Source organism: Meleagris gallopavo, chromosome 13 (genome assembly GCF_905368555.1).
Source record: "Meleagris gallopavo chromosome 13, MGAL_WU_HG_1.1, whole genome shotgun sequence".
Lineage (NCBI taxonomy): Eukaryota > Metazoa > Chordata > Aves > Galliformes > Phasianidae > Meleagris > Meleagris gallopavo.
The window spans coordinates 960,001-974,189 of record NC_139416.1 but is presented as its reverse complement, the minus strand read 5'-3'; the positions used below and the strand labels follow the sequence as shown (position 1 = coordinate 974,189).

The 14,189-nt window shown below is 48.7% G+C and overlaps 1 protein-coding gene across 4 annotated transcripts in view; it reads left to right on the top strand.

Moving 5' to 3' along the window:
* Nucleotides 1-71: 71 nt before the first annotated feature.
* COG4 (component of oligomeric golgi complex 4) overlaps nucleotides 72-14,189 on the top strand; it is a 14,806-nt gene continuing 688 nt past the window's right edge. The window contains exons 1-19 of one of the 4 annotated variants that reach the window (XM_010717902.4): nucleotides 72-249; nucleotides 511-593; nucleotides 1,220-1,334; nucleotides 1,881-2,085; nucleotides 2,705-2,898; nucleotides 3,335-3,440; nucleotides 4,719-4,876; nucleotides 5,424-5,482; nucleotides 7,130-7,263; nucleotides 7,711-7,829; nucleotides 8,571-8,737; nucleotides 9,334-9,499; nucleotides 10,121-10,183; nucleotides 10,637-10,753; nucleotides 12,367-12,459; nucleotides 12,711-12,794; nucleotides 13,115-13,216; nucleotides 13,432-13,560; nucleotides 14,101-14,189. The exon at nucleotides 14,101-14,189 is cut by the window's right edge and continues 688 nt beyond it. In XM_010717902.4, coding sequence (XP_010716204.2) covers nucleotides 133-249; nucleotides 511-593; nucleotides 1,220-1,334; nucleotides 1,881-2,085; nucleotides 2,705-2,898; nucleotides 3,335-3,440; nucleotides 4,719-4,876; nucleotides 5,424-5,482; nucleotides 7,130-7,263; nucleotides 7,711-7,829; nucleotides 8,571-8,737; nucleotides 9,334-9,499; nucleotides 10,121-10,183; nucleotides 10,637-10,753; nucleotides 12,367-12,459; nucleotides 12,711-12,794; nucleotides 13,115-13,216; nucleotides 13,432-13,560; nucleotides 14,101-14,189 — 2,300 coding nt within the window. In that variant the 5' untranslated portion in view covers nucleotides 72-132. The remainder of the gene's footprint in view (nucleotides 250-510; nucleotides 594-1,219; nucleotides 1,335-1,880; nucleotides 2,086-2,704; nucleotides 2,899-3,334; nucleotides 3,441-4,718; nucleotides 4,877-5,423; nucleotides 5,483-7,129; nucleotides 7,264-7,710; nucleotides 7,830-8,570; nucleotides 8,738-9,333; nucleotides 9,500-10,120; nucleotides 10,184-10,636; nucleotides 10,754-12,366; nucleotides 12,460-12,710; nucleotides 12,795-13,114; nucleotides 13,217-13,431; nucleotides 13,561-14,100) is intronic. The other 3 variants (XM_003209652.5, XM_010717904.4, XM_085235068.1) reach the window with 3 other exon arrangements.

Sequence of the window (14,189 nt, the reverse complement as noted above, 5' to 3'; positions counted from 1 at the left end):
ATCGAAATAGCGTGATCATCCCTCTCTTTCAGGCGGAACGGAGCCGGTGCAAATCTTCAGGCACCGCGAGGGCAGCCCCGCTGGGCCTGAGAGCTGTGGCGGTGGCCGTGGCCGCCTGAGCCGCGTCCCGAGATGGCGGCGGGTGGCGATGGCGGCGCGCTGGGCTGCGGGCTGTCCATGGAGCGAGTCCGCGCCCTCACCGAGCTGTCCGAGCTGGAGGCCGCTTACAGCCGGCTGTGCGAGGAGGAGGTGCGGGTCGGGCCGTGTGAAGCGCTGAGATGGCGCCTTAGCACTGCCGGCTGACAGCGTCTGTCAGTTGGGAGTGGGTCTGGGCTCTTGTGTGGGAAGGCTGAGCCGCAGAGGGGAGTTGGGTGAGCTCAGCTCAAGGCTGGCAGGCCTATTTCTGGGAAGCGCCACTCAGCCATCGCAGCGTGTTAACACGAGAGCGTAGGGCTGACGTCAGCGTTATCCAGCCCTGAGGGCAGCCGTGCTTCTGCCATTGTGTTTCAGAACGCTGTGCAGCAGGAGCTGGATGCCCTCCTGGAGCAGCAGGGCACCATCGAGAGCAAAATGGTGGCCCTGCAGCGTATGGGGTGAGTGGTGCCACTGCTGTGCTGGAGGGACACGCGGACGTTCTCAGGAAAACCCAACCCCTATGGCTGCAACGGTGTCCCAGTGCTCCCTGAGCTCCGGTAGCTTGCAGCTGTGCCCACTGCCTGGGAGAGCTGTTCCGTGCCCAACATCCTCTGGGCAGAACCTTTCTTACCCACACCTGACCCTCTCATGACACAGCTCCACTATGTTCCCTTGAGCCTAGTCACTGTCACAGAGAGCAGAGCTCAGCATTGCCTCTCTTCTCCCTGTGAGGAGCTATAAGCCACTACAGGCCATAAGGGGCTGTAGGACATGAGGGGCTGCCGCTGCCTTGAAGTCTCTCCTCTGCTTTGGGCAGAACAGACCCAGAGCCCTCAGCAACTCCTCACACACCATGCCCTCCAGACCCTTCTCCATCTCATAGCCTTCCTTTGGATGCTCTTTCATAGCTTTATGTGCTCCTTACATCATGTTGCCCAAACTACACAGAGTGTTCGAGGTGTGGCAGCACAAACAGAGCAGAGTTTCTGTCAGTACACTGTGGGAAATTAATGTGGGACAGTTCCTTCCATAATCACAACCTGTTTTTCTTGTGTTCACTCTACGTGTATTTTTTTTTGTCCAGCCCCAACCTGCAGCTCATCGAGGGGGATGCCCAGCAGCTGGCAGGAATGATCACTTTCACATGTAACCTGGCTGAGAATGTCAGCAGCAAAGTCCGGCAGCTGGATCTGGCCAAGGTACTTGCATCACTCTTCTTTATTTTAGAGCTACTTAGTTTTGCTAGGTTATAGGATCTTGCTGAGTTCCTGAGTATTGCAGGTTACGGGAGTAATGTTAGGATTTCCCATATAGCAGCTGCTTCTTCAGCATATTTTTGCAGATTATGGTGAATAAGTTTAGCCTCAACTATTGAGCACGACGTTGTTAGCTCTTGCAGTGCTGAGGACAGTGGAGGTGGTTGTTGTCACCTGAGACTGGGCAGGAATCCAGGCTGTCTTTCTGTAGAGATGAGCTCAGAGGCTTCAGATCCCAGCAGCCTGCACAATTGTGACAGTGCCTCTTGTCTTTGCCTGTTAAGGTGGAGTATGCTCTGTGAACTCAATCTGAGCTTGTGTGGGCAAATGCTTCTCTTCTATCAGATTCACTGGACCTACAACCCTTTTGAGGTTTCTGCTTATGTAGCTGCTCATTGTGTAGAGGAGCATCACTTTAGTCTGTTTCTTCAGTCTTTTTCCTCCAGATGCTGTCTTCTGTCTTTTCCTAATTCTTTTTCCCTTGTCCAGCCTGCAGCAGCAAGCCTTACTTTCTTGCAGAATCGACTCTACCAGGCCATTCAGAGAGCTGACGACATACTAGACCTAAAGTTCTGCATGGATGGAGTTCAAACAGCCCTGCGAAATGAAGATTATGAACAAGCAGCAGCTCATATTCATCGCTATCTGTCTCTGGACAAATCAGTGATTGAGCTCAGTCGTCAAGGCAAGGAAGGTAAGGAGTGTTCATGGGGAGAAGCTGATAAGGCACCTTTCAGTTAGATAACTAGAGGCTAAGTGATTCTTTATGACAGGTAGTCCCAGCCCAGTGGACAACGCAGAAGGCTGAATGTTTGCCAAAAATCTTAGAATGTGATACAGAAACGGACATCAAAGTCTTTGAAGTGTAGTCATGTTTGAATTATCATTAATTGAAGAAGCGTTCCTGGCACAAGGTCTTAATAGCTGGCTGGGTAAAGGACAAAACGTACAGGGCAAAAGAAGTGAGGGAGAAGACTGTCAGGGGGAACACTTGCAGTAGTGCAGTGTGATACTAAGAGAAACAACTGGACACAAATGAACGAATTGCCCACTCCCTATCATAAATTATAATAACAAATCATAAATTGATTTGTTCACATTCTCCTTGTGAGACAGTGACCATTCCCGTTAGTTGGGTATAGTTCAGACTTACCTGTCTTTGCTGTGACCCACAGAGGGATGCTGGTATACCTTCTGCCTTCTCACCTTTGAGCTGCACCACTTTAGTCTCTCCGTCAGGAGAATAAATAGTCCTTTGTGAGGTGCGAATAGTGCAATGCTACTTCTCCCTTTCTTCTCTTGCCTTTGAACAGGGGGTATAATTGATGCCAACCTGAAGCTCCTGCAGGAATCAGAGCAACGCCTGAAGACAATTGTCACAGAGAAATTTGACACAGCTATGAAGCAGGGAGACCTGCCCCAGGTGGAACGATTCTTCAAGATCTTTCCCCTGCTAGGCTTACATGAAGAGGGTTTGAGCAAGTTCTCAGAGTACCTCTGCAAGCAGGTAACACATTCTGTGGAACATACAGTGCTGGGGGAAAGCAAAATCCAGTCTTTACGGTCTTGTCTCTGGCGTGTTAATTTTTGAAATTAGTATTGGCCCTCTGTTCAGCTCTTTCCCTACTTTTTGCACCAAGGCACCAGTCCTGGTGTTTGAATACATAGCCCACTAGCTGTTTTGTTTCTCCATTTGGGTGTTCTTTGCATTTGCTGAAAGCTCATACAGCAGGGGCTGGAAAGAGAAGATCAAGTTTCTGCCTCTCCTTGATCCTTGAGTTTTCCACCAGAGAGGAAAACGATCTGGGGGAAGAGCAGCAACACAGTAACTCTTGCAATGGAAATGCTAGCAGGAACACTGCACTCTATAGTGCAGAGAACAAGGGTCCAGGCTATGGGATGAGCAATATTTTTGAGTGCTGACTGAACCTGGTGTCGTGCAGGTGGCCAAGAAAGCAGAGGAGAACCTGCAGCTGGTGATGGGGACAGACATGAGTGACCGTCGAGCTGCTGTCATCTTTGCAGATACCTTGACACTCCTCTTTGAAGGTAGTCTTCTCCCTCTTCTCTTTGCTAGTGGATTAAAAATAATTTATGATGAGATTGTTCATCGATCTAAATGTTTTTTAATTCTAGCTCCAGGCCATAAAGTGCCCTTTGAGCTGTGGGACCATCATGCTAGAGGGATGCAGACACAGATAGCAGACTTGTTTTCCAGCCAGGAGAGAGCATTAGAATAAGCAAGCTTTCCTCTGTACAGCTTGTGCAGGCATAGAGGAATTGCAAAGGATTTGTTTTGCTTCCACCAGGAATCAGTTTCTTTCTGTTCTCTGCGTCCTCAAAACAAATGGGTGTTCCCTAAAGGATTTTTCAGGCACACAGCTCTCCAGACAAATAAGTCAGATCCCTTAAAGTTGAGCATCTCTCAATGCCTCCAGGCCTGGCTCTTCAAGGAGGACCGTGGCAGTTTGAAGGGAGAGAGAGGAATATGAATGCTCTGTGGGGATGTTGCCAAAGACAGTAATTGAGATCCCCTGATGATTAACCCGCCCTTTCTATTGTATCTGTTCTAATTCCAGGCTGCAGCACTGCCAACTCACTCTCAGCCTGGCACCCGTGCTGCTATTGAAGGCCCGTAGAGCTACTGGGGCTTTCTTGGCAGCAGTGATAGAAGAGGGGGAGTGTAGCTATCTCTTGGAGCAGAGAGCATGTGAGAAGAAAGCAGTCTTGGAGAGATACCTTCTTGGTGATGAGCTTTTTCTCCAAAGAGCTCCTGCCTTCACTGACATTTGCCCTCTTGCTCCACCTGACAAAAAAAGAACAGAGCTTTCTGTAGGCTCATTTTCCTAGCATTATTCTTCTCCCATAGCCTGGTGCTGAAAGCTGGGATTGTGTTTGGATGATCCTTCTGGGATTAGCCTGCATGGCTTCCTTCTGTGAAAGCTTCATTCTTTTGTTTTTTGCATCTTTGTATCTTGCTGGTTGGAGGGCAGCTGACCCATGGCAGGAGCTCTTTAGGGGGAGAGATGGCTTTCACCCCCAGAAAACTTATGCCATAGCCTTGCAATAAACAGGAGAGAAACCAGAAAGCGTTGCAGGCAGAGAGAAGGTGCTGTGTGCTGTGATTCAGGGGGTGGTGATGACAGGCCTCCAGTAAGCCACTGGAGAGCGGCTGAACAGTCTGGCCTGTTTATCTGGAGAGCGAATGATCCCCTGTCTGAGGACCTGAATAGCTCTGCTTTGGGTCTAGGCTGGATGAGAGCTCCTTGTGGCTGTCTTGCTCCTGAGAGAACAAAATCCATCTTGTTGCTTCCTCTCTGCCTGCAGGGATTGCTCGTGTTGTGGAGACCCACCAGCCCATCGTGGAAACCTACTATGGGCCAGGGAGGCTGTACACCCTCATCAAGCACCTGCAAGGAGAGTGCGATCAGCAGGTGGAGAAAGTGGTGGAGAAGTTTGTCAAAGAGAGGGACTATCACAGACAGGTAAGTGGGGTGTGATTCTGCCTGGCACAGCCAGACACAGCTTCTGTCCAGCTCTGCAGGGGTACAAGTGCTGCAGAGGTGGCAAAGTTTGACCTTGTCTGTTGAGAAAAATACTGCTTTACTCCATACTTGCACTGATGGCTGAAGCAATCCAGCTTGCAGCTGTCCTTTTTGTTGCAGAGGATTCATTGTGAGCATGATAAATGGACCTTGAACACAAAGGTCTTTTCTGTGCACGTCTGTAGGGTGCTTTCAGTACACCCTCCCCACTGTCTTATTTCTGCTCTTGTCTGTTTGATGGAGGTCTGCTGTGATCGTCTCATGGTTACACACCCTGTGCCTCTATTGGAGTTCCCATCCCATAGCTCTTCCTGGCAAGCTGGGCTCTGTCTCAGAGGAAGAGGTGAATTGGTTCAATTCCCAGAGTGCTTCCTGCAGTGCAGTCATGTTGCCCTCCTTGGGCAAGCAACTCTTTAGGCTATAGCATGAAAAGGAACTCCCAAGTTGTTAGCAGAAGTGTTAATGACTTCCCATTTTTTAATTGCAGTTCCAGCAAGTTCAGAACAGCATGATGAGAAGTTCTTCTGCAGAGAAGATTGAACCAAGGTACAAACAAAACTTCTTTTTACTCTGATCTCCCAGTCTTGGTCTGTCATTAATGCTACTTAGCATTTAGATAGCTCTTCCAGAGCCTCTTCCAGAGGCTTTGCACCTACTAAAGCCTAGCATCCAATTGTTAGGTACCCTTCACTGCCATTAAAAGACAGCTTCTATGGTGGTGCTTTAATTTCTTTCTCTTTGTTTTTAATCTTGGCCTTGTGTGTTCTGGAGGTCTGGGAGTACCACTGCTCACGAAGGACAGAGGCTTTATTTGGCTCTTCTCACTGCTTTTTAATGGTGAGAGTGCAGTCCTTGGATCCCATGAAATGGAGCAGTTCCCTGGGTGGATAATTTGTGTCAGATTCCAGAATAAATCTTTGGATCCTATTAATTCTGCACTGCTGCTGCAGTGACTATAACAGTAGTGTCTTGCGAATAAACTGAAGTGCTCTAATCTCTGCCCTTTTCTGTCTTGAGTGTTTGCATAGCTCTTAAATAAGGCCATTTGAAAGTGCCATCTGGCATTGTATGATTCCTAACCATGCCTTGAAAGAAAAGCAATGTTTGTTGAACAAGATATGTCTGTGAGCCTACATGACCACTCATGTCAGTGATTATTTAGTGATCTGCACACTGTTTAAGTAAACGTGATGCATCCTTTTTCTGAGCTTTTGTTTTCCATCCATAAAATAAGCATAATGGTTTCTTGTCCCACTTGTTTGCTGGGAGGCTTTGAGCAGTATGTGCAAAGTGCTTTCGTGCACATTAATAAAAAAGCTGCTGATGTGACAGTATTTTTTTCATAGCTCTCTCACATCTGAACACTACATTCTGCACTGTCGTGTGCTTCTTTGATTTCACGTTTCCTGGGCTTTTCAGCCTGAACAGATCTTTCAGCATTTTCAGAAGAACAAGCGACTCTGGAGATGGCAGGGACCAGGCATTTCTAACAGCAGGGCTCACAGAATGATAGCAAAACCAAGGCAGGAAGGGACTGATGAAAGTCTCAGGTCTGTCCTCCCACTCAAAACAGGGCTGATTTTAAAGTTGTATCAGCCTATTCAGACCTTGTAATGATTTCAGTGTGGTTGCTCTCACATCCGTGAGGGAAACAAAGAATGTTCTCTAATGATTTTCTCAGGACATTTTGATTGTCACATGAGATGGCAGCAGCCTGCTTTAAAGCGGTTAGCAGATGTGAACCTAGTGCCTGCATGAGGCTGGGCATAGAGCAGGGAAATGCTGCTGCTGCTAGGGCAGACTCAGCCTGGAAACCTGCTGTAAGGACAGCTGCTGTTGGCCTGCTTTGCTGCAGGGTGACTGACAAGATGAGCTGCTGAGCCGTTCCATCTTGGCAGCGCTTGTCTGCTTCCCAGCATAACCTGTCTCCATTTAATTCAGCTGAGGTAGTGAGTTGTCAGGGCAAGAAGCAACCCTCCATGCAAACGAGCTCCCCAGATGTATTTCAAAGCAGGGTTGGTATTATTTGCACGTACCAGTTATTCTGCTGAGCTCTGCCACTCGATAGCACAAATGGAAATTGGCAGTATTGATCTTGTAGTAAAACAGCAGAGAACTCGCTGCTTAACTGAGCTAAATGAGTGCCCTCCTTTTGTAGACCTGCTGCCTTGACTCTTGTTATGTCCCTTGCAGAGAACTTGACCCGATTTTAACAGAGGTCACCCTGATGAATGCCCGCAGTGAGCTCTACTTGAGGTTCATCAAGAGACGAATAGTAGCTGATTTTGAGGTGGGAGACTCCATGGCCTCCGAGGAAGTAAAGCAAGGTAATATCTTGAATACCGATGTTCGCAGGCTCTCTGTTCCTCACAGCTGTCAAGAGTGGAGATGTATCCAAGTTAGTATCAGAACACTGACACCAGCTCAGCAAAAGTACTTTGAAAGCACTCTGTAGAAGATAAACCAACTTTTGGAATGTCTGCAGAGCATAATAAATGAGGTTTCCAAAGAAAGGGAGAGCCCAGTGGTCACTGAAGGCACTACGGCAGACTCCACAGAGAGAACAGGCCTAGGGTTTTGGTATGCACAGAGCTCTGGAAGTCACATATATGTCACCTGCAAAAGTCAGCTCAGCTCTTTTGGCTCCACAGTTGAAGCCTGTGGTTTATTCCAAGTTGAGCTTTGCAGGTGTGTGCCTACTAGGCAGGCAACAAGGGGATTAGGTGGAACCGTTTTCTGTCTCTTGGCTGATAGTTCTCTTTTGTGTTCTGTAGAGCACCAAAAATACCTGGACAAACTCCTCAACAACTGTCTGCTGAGCTGCACCATGCAAGAACTCATTGGCTACTACATCACCATGGAGCAATATTTCATGAGGGAGACTGTCAACAAGGTAGAGCTCAGACTGCTGCTTGCCATAGCTGTGCCATTGGCTGAGACTTACATGCATGCTCCAGTCTTCTGCTGAACCCTCCTAGAGAGAGAGATTGGTACACAGCAGGACTGCAGTGATTGGGAAGGTCTCTTGTTTCCCTTGGCCTTCAAAAGCTCCAAACATACCCCTGTGTATGGGAAGTGTCTGGTTCTGTGCTTTGGCAGGGCTAGTAGCCAGTCCCACCTTCTGGGCGCTCTCTCCTTGGCCAAATGTAGCTGCTGACTCTGGTCACATCCCTCCATTAGCCTCACACTGCTCTCCTCCCTCCCTGTGCTTACACAGCTGTAGTGGCTGCAGAGCCAAAGCTGTATCAGAAGGTTATGAAGCAACTGCTCCAAACATAGCTTGCGAGATAGGTTTGTGTTGAAGGTCATGCTGGCATTGTTTCTGTCTGCCATTTCTGTGAGCCTGCAGACCCATGTTTCCCATAGCTGATGCTTAGGTATTGGCTTTGAAGAGCAACTTCTGTTCCACAGAGGAACTTTTCAGATGTGGTGTGGAGGTGAGGGGCTTGAGTGATCAGGTCTTTCAAGTCTACAGGCTACTGAAAACTAGGGTGAGTGATGCATGCCCACAGATGACTCAGTTCAGCTCAGGGTGAAAAGAGAAAGCTGGCAGCATTCCACAGTTTGCTCTCACAGCGCTGCTCTGGGAGGACACAGCTGAGCTCGGGGCACTGAGACAGGCTGTTCTTTGCAGGCTGTTGCCATGGACAGCTATGAGAAGGGCCAGCTCACCTCCAGCATGGTGGATGATGTGTTTTATATAGTGAAGAAGTGCATTGGGCGTGCTCTATCCAGTTCCAACATAGACTGTCTCTGTGCCATGATCAACCACTCCACCACCGAACTGGAGTCTGACTTCAGGTAACGAAAGTACACCAGATTCATCATACCTTACTTTCCCCTCATGTTCTGCAAACAGTGTTTGCTGGCAGATGGTCTTCCTTGTGTTCTAACCTTTGATCCTTTGCTTTGTCATCTCTGTGGAGATGTAGTAGGAGGCAGCATCAGGCATACTTTTCTCACAGTGGCAGCTGCAGGATAATCATAAAAGAGAAACAGGAATCTCGTGGCCCAAAATCCCCATGAGGCTGTCACCATGTGGTAGCACACCATGTAGTGCACAGTTGTCCTCTGGGTTGCCCACAAGCTTGCTTAGTTCTGTTATGACTTGAACAACTTCAGGGTGATGCTGCAGAAATTGACCTACTGCTGTTTCTCTTCCCAGCGTGGGAGTGGAGAGCTGTGGCCGAAGACAGCAGATAACTGCAGGAAGGATTTTATTTTTATGTCAGCCTTTCATCTTATATTCTGGCAGGAGATACCTGCAGCCCTGCATTGTCCCTATGAAATTCTACTTTTTCAGGCCACAGCTCAGCCAAAGTGCTGTCCCTTGACACAGTGCACAGCACTGTTGTTTTCTTGCAGTATTTGCAGAGTATGTTCTGCTTGCCCCATAGGGAGGTTCTGTGCAACAAGCTGAAGCAGGGCTTTCCAGCAACGACCTTCCAGGACTTTCAGAGAGGTGTGACCAGTGCCGTGAACATCATGCACAGCAGTCTGCAGCAGGGCAAGTTTGATACAAAGGGCATCGAAAGCACTGATGAGGCCAAGCAGTCCTTTCTGGTGAGTTTGGTGGCTGTCCTGGTATCAGAGTTGGGGTAAGGGCAAAGACAGTGGGGAACTCTCAGGAATGGCACTGGTGCAACTGTCTGGATCCTTTCAGCCAGCTCTACAAAGACAGCAGGAGGAGACCGAATGCTTTCATTTCATTAAACTCTTGGTTACAGGTATCTTGATGCAAAGTGCTTCAAACGTCAGTTCTCTCACCAGAACTCCTCCTTCACCTGTCAGCTTGCCTCATTTCCCTGTCTGCACAAATCTCAGATAGTTCTGACAGTTAGTTTGGCATCAGCAGATAGAGAACAGTCTGTTCAGTGAAGAGCAGACATTCATCTGGCAGGAGGGGTGCCGATTTCTCCTGCCTACGTATGCATGCCTTCCCTGTTTGTCTGGATGTACTGTGTATAAACTATCACCTTCAGCTGCTCACGGATGGTTGTTCTTTGTGACAGTCACATAAAGAAGTAAAGAAGCTGTGGGTGCATGCATTCTTCCATCACATTTGAGGCTTTGCTGCAACATCATGGACAGAACAAGGAGAAAGAAGCAGACTAAAGTGACTTGAACTTTCTACCAACAGTGGGAAATTCCAATGAATTCCACTTGCTTTTTTTTCTTTCCCAGGTGACCTTAAACAATGTGGAAGTCTGCAGTGAAAACATCATGACCCTGAAGAAGACTTTAGAGGTATGCTCTACATTGTTTACTGTTTTGTTTTTTTTTTTTCCATAATCAAATGTGTAATATCCTCCCTTGTAGGGTCAGATAAGTCATCTGGACTTTGCTTTGCCGAAATTCGTGACATCTGCCCTCCAACCTTAGGAAAACAATTTAGAGCTGTCAGAGCTCAGTAGCATCAGTGGTGTACCTTGGTCTAACTGGAAATACCAGTTCCTTCAGGTTGACCAGTGAAATAAAACCATTTGATTGCGGTTCTCTGGTGCTGGGTGATATTGCCTCTGGCTTCCTTTCTTGCTGTTCTCTCCCCTGCTGGAGTCAGCAGCTTCAGCATGGACAAGAGTTTGGTGTCTGTCTTTGCCTGCAAGCATGCTGGTGGGCAGCCAGAGCTTGACAGTGCACAGGGATGGAGGCAGCCCGAGTTAGTAATTTGCAGCATGCTTGTGGATCTCTTTCCTGCAGAGCGACTGCGCCAAACTGCTTAGCCAAGGCTTTGGGGGTGAACAAGCACAAGCCAAGATTGATAGCTGCCTCTCTGACATGGCTGATGTCTCAAACAAGTTCCGTGACCTCCTGCAGGTGAGCATCGTGCTGTGTTACTGCTGGCCCCCAGCATTGGGGGAATCATTTCAGCCCAAGGCCTGGGCCTTGTCAGGCTCTAGGGGTGCTGGATAAAGAGTATGGGAGGAACCAAACAATCAGTTTTGAAGCATGCAAGCAGATCCAGCCCATTTGCACAGCTGCGCCAGCTGGGAGCTGTATAAAAAACACTGGAAGCAGCTGCAGAGCCAGAAGGAATGTCACTCCTTTTGTCTTCACTCAGCACGAAGTAGTTGGTCCAGAATTTTCAGGAAAAAGAATATTAATAGCATTTCCCTCTCCTCCGTTCTCCCTTGTGGCTCAGCATGTCAACACGTTAGCCAGAGCCCCACCAAGTAGTGCTGAAGAAGGAGATTTGGTCGAGAGGCAGCTGCTCTTCTTCCAGGTTTCTCCTCCTTTCCATCCCCAGCATAGGCAGAAGGCTCTCTGGCTAAAGCAGTGTCTCCTGAGTCATGCTGGCGCCTATTGCCCCAAAGTTTCACAGTGGCAGCTGACAGGGATGGGAGCAAAAAAGCCTGACACCTTCACAATAAAGAAACCAAGCAAAAGAGAATATTTTTAAGTAGGTTTGCCACCTACCTTGTACTTCACAGCAGGGCCAGACTGTTTCTTGTTTGGCTTCGTAGTTCACTGTAGGCAGATGCCTTCAAATCAGTATTGCAAGTGAATTCTCATGAGGCTTGTGGTCAGCACTGAAACCAAGCAGCTCATGAATAAGGAGTAAAACTCTCCAGTTTAGTGGTAGTGCAGCATTAAAACTGGCTGCAGAACAACCAAGAGGCTGAGCAGCAAGCTTCTGCGCTGAGTCACACGCATTGAATTTGCCTTGGAAAAGGGCAATTGTCAGCAGGGCCTGCTCATAAATGGCAATTTTAGTTAAAAACCTTAATCAAATGCCAGGTAGGATTGGTACCCAAGTAGTTTCATGCTGGGTGAGCTTTCTTGACATCTTGCTGAGCCCAATGGGGGTGTCTGGCAGGAGGGGGCTTTCGGAGAACTCTCGCATCAGAGCGGACAGAACAGCCTTTGCTGACAGCCTGCTGCTCAGGGGAGATGGCATATGCTGGGGCTATGATTAATTCAGGGAACTAGCTGTGGTTACAGCTTTTATCCTCCTTTTAGCTTCTCCTACTGAGCTAAGCTGCGCTGTAGGTGGGAGGCAGCAGTTGAGTCCGACTACAGCGTCCTCCAGACTGGAACTGCGTGGAAAGCTGGTGTTTGCCTCCTCCCCTGCCCTGGTGGGATGGGAACTGAACACCTCTCCCCTCGGGACACTTCTGTAGCAGTGTGGGCAGGGCTGAGGCATCACAAGCCTTTCAGAGCAGGCTGCGTGTCAGAACAGTGCCAGCTTCTGGACCATTGTCCTTCCCTTTCTTGTCACTGTGGTGTCCTTGTAGCCATTTGGCACCAGAAGGGCCTGGGTCCAGCTCTAGGATTTCTTGGTTTAGTTTTGCTGTGGAAGGCTATGGGTCAGTTTCTCCACCTCGCAGGAGGATGAAAGCAGCAACAAAGCAGCTGTGCTGTAAAGGTTATGTGTTGTTGGGCTTAACTGTGCTCAGCTGCCCTCCGTGTCCTCTTCTTGTCCCCGTCAGGAAGGTGTCAATGACCTGAACAACACAGCCATCAAACCCCAGGTGAAGCCATGGATCAACCTATTCCTCTCCATCTCCCACAGCATCGAGGAGGTAAGGCTCATGGTTGTCTGCTTCTAGTTGTACTTGTATGCTCTCATTCCTCTCAGTTCTCTGCTGTTTTCTCATCACAGAGAAGCACTGAAATAGCCAAAAGATGATCAGCATCCCAGCCTGGAAAAGAGTATTTAGCTTGAGAGGAATTTGAGAAAACAAAAGGAATGTAGTTCTGCTCTGGAAGGGACATCCCTCCTTCCCTTCCTTCTTTACAGCATGCCACCTTTTTTTTTCTTTTTCAATGTCAGGAAGAATTCAGTGACTATGAAGCTAATGATCCCTGGGTCCAGCAGTTCATTGTCCACCTGGAACAGCAGATGACAGAGTTCAAGGTGAGAGGAAGGGAAGGGATGTGGCAGCGTGCCAGGCTTCAGCCAGACCTTAGTCAGGCACCTTCCAACCCTTGCCCTGCTCAGTGGAACAGAGGACAGATGTCCTCAGATTGCTTGCAGGGCTCTTAGAGACTCCCATCTTACGTGGCATTCAGAAGCTGCTTGTAGGCCCTGCATCCCTGCTTTGCTTTTGCTGGTGATGTCCAATTACTGAGAGTGTAAATAACAATGGCTTTTATGGGAAAGCTGTCTTAGGCTGGGGTTATGCGGTCTGCTGCTGAGTTGTTCCTGATGAGAGTGACACAGCTTTCTGCTTCTAGGTTGGACTGTCACCAGCAATTTATGATAACCTTACTGGCCTCATGACCAGCCTCATAGCCACGGAACTGGAGAAAGTGCTTCTCAAATCCAGCTTTAACAGGGTGAGTGAAACACTGCTCCCTTCTCCATAGCATGGTTGGCTGTAGCTACTCCATAAAATCCTTGTTATCCTCCAAGGAATGAGGCAGAGCAGAGGAGGGTGCTACCTTCAAGAAAGCTCTGCCGCTGCCAGCAGCCAGCTGCGGGAGATCTTGCATTTGTGCACGCAGGAGTAAAGCATATTGGGAAGTTAACAGTGCTTCCTTGGTCCCCACAGCTTGGTGGTTTGCAGTTTGACAAGGAGCTGAGGTCTCTCATAGCCTACCTCACCACAGTCACCACCTGGACTATCCGCGACAAGTTTGCACGCCTTTCCCAAATAGCCACCATCCTCAATCTGGAAAGGGTAAGTTGCACATGCTTTTAGAGTTACTGGGCTCATCTAGGTGTTATCACAGGCGTGGAATAGAGAGAAACTGGAAAGCCTGCCTGTAATGCTATAACGTGATGGAAAACACAGCAATGACAGCAAGGTAGCAGAGTCCCAGGGTGCAACAAGTGAGGATATGCCCAGGTACAGTAGTGCAGTGGATACAGAAACAAAGGAAAAAAGCTGCTTACCTTTAGAAAGCCTCAGCTAGGTAGTGAGATACCTTTGTCTCCCTGCCAACCCTTAAATAAGATCTGGAATCCTGTCTCACCCCTTTCAGTCACTCAGGTATATTGTTTACACCTGAGCTTCCCTGGGTTGGCCCTGCCTTCCCACCAGGTGCTCCATCGCTGGTTCAAACTGTCACTTAGCATTTCTGTTACACTGCCCCGTACCTGCTGGGTGTTTCTGAGCAGGAAATCCTGCCCATCCCCGACACGTCTCTTACCACAGCCAAGTTTGAGCTCACCCTGAAAGCAGCTGGTGCTGTTTCCTACAGCTTTCCTCTTTCTGCAGGTGACAGAGATCCTGGATTACTGGGGCCCCAACTCGGGCCCGCTCACCTGGCGCCTCACTCCTGCAGAGGTCCGGCGGGTGTTGGCTCT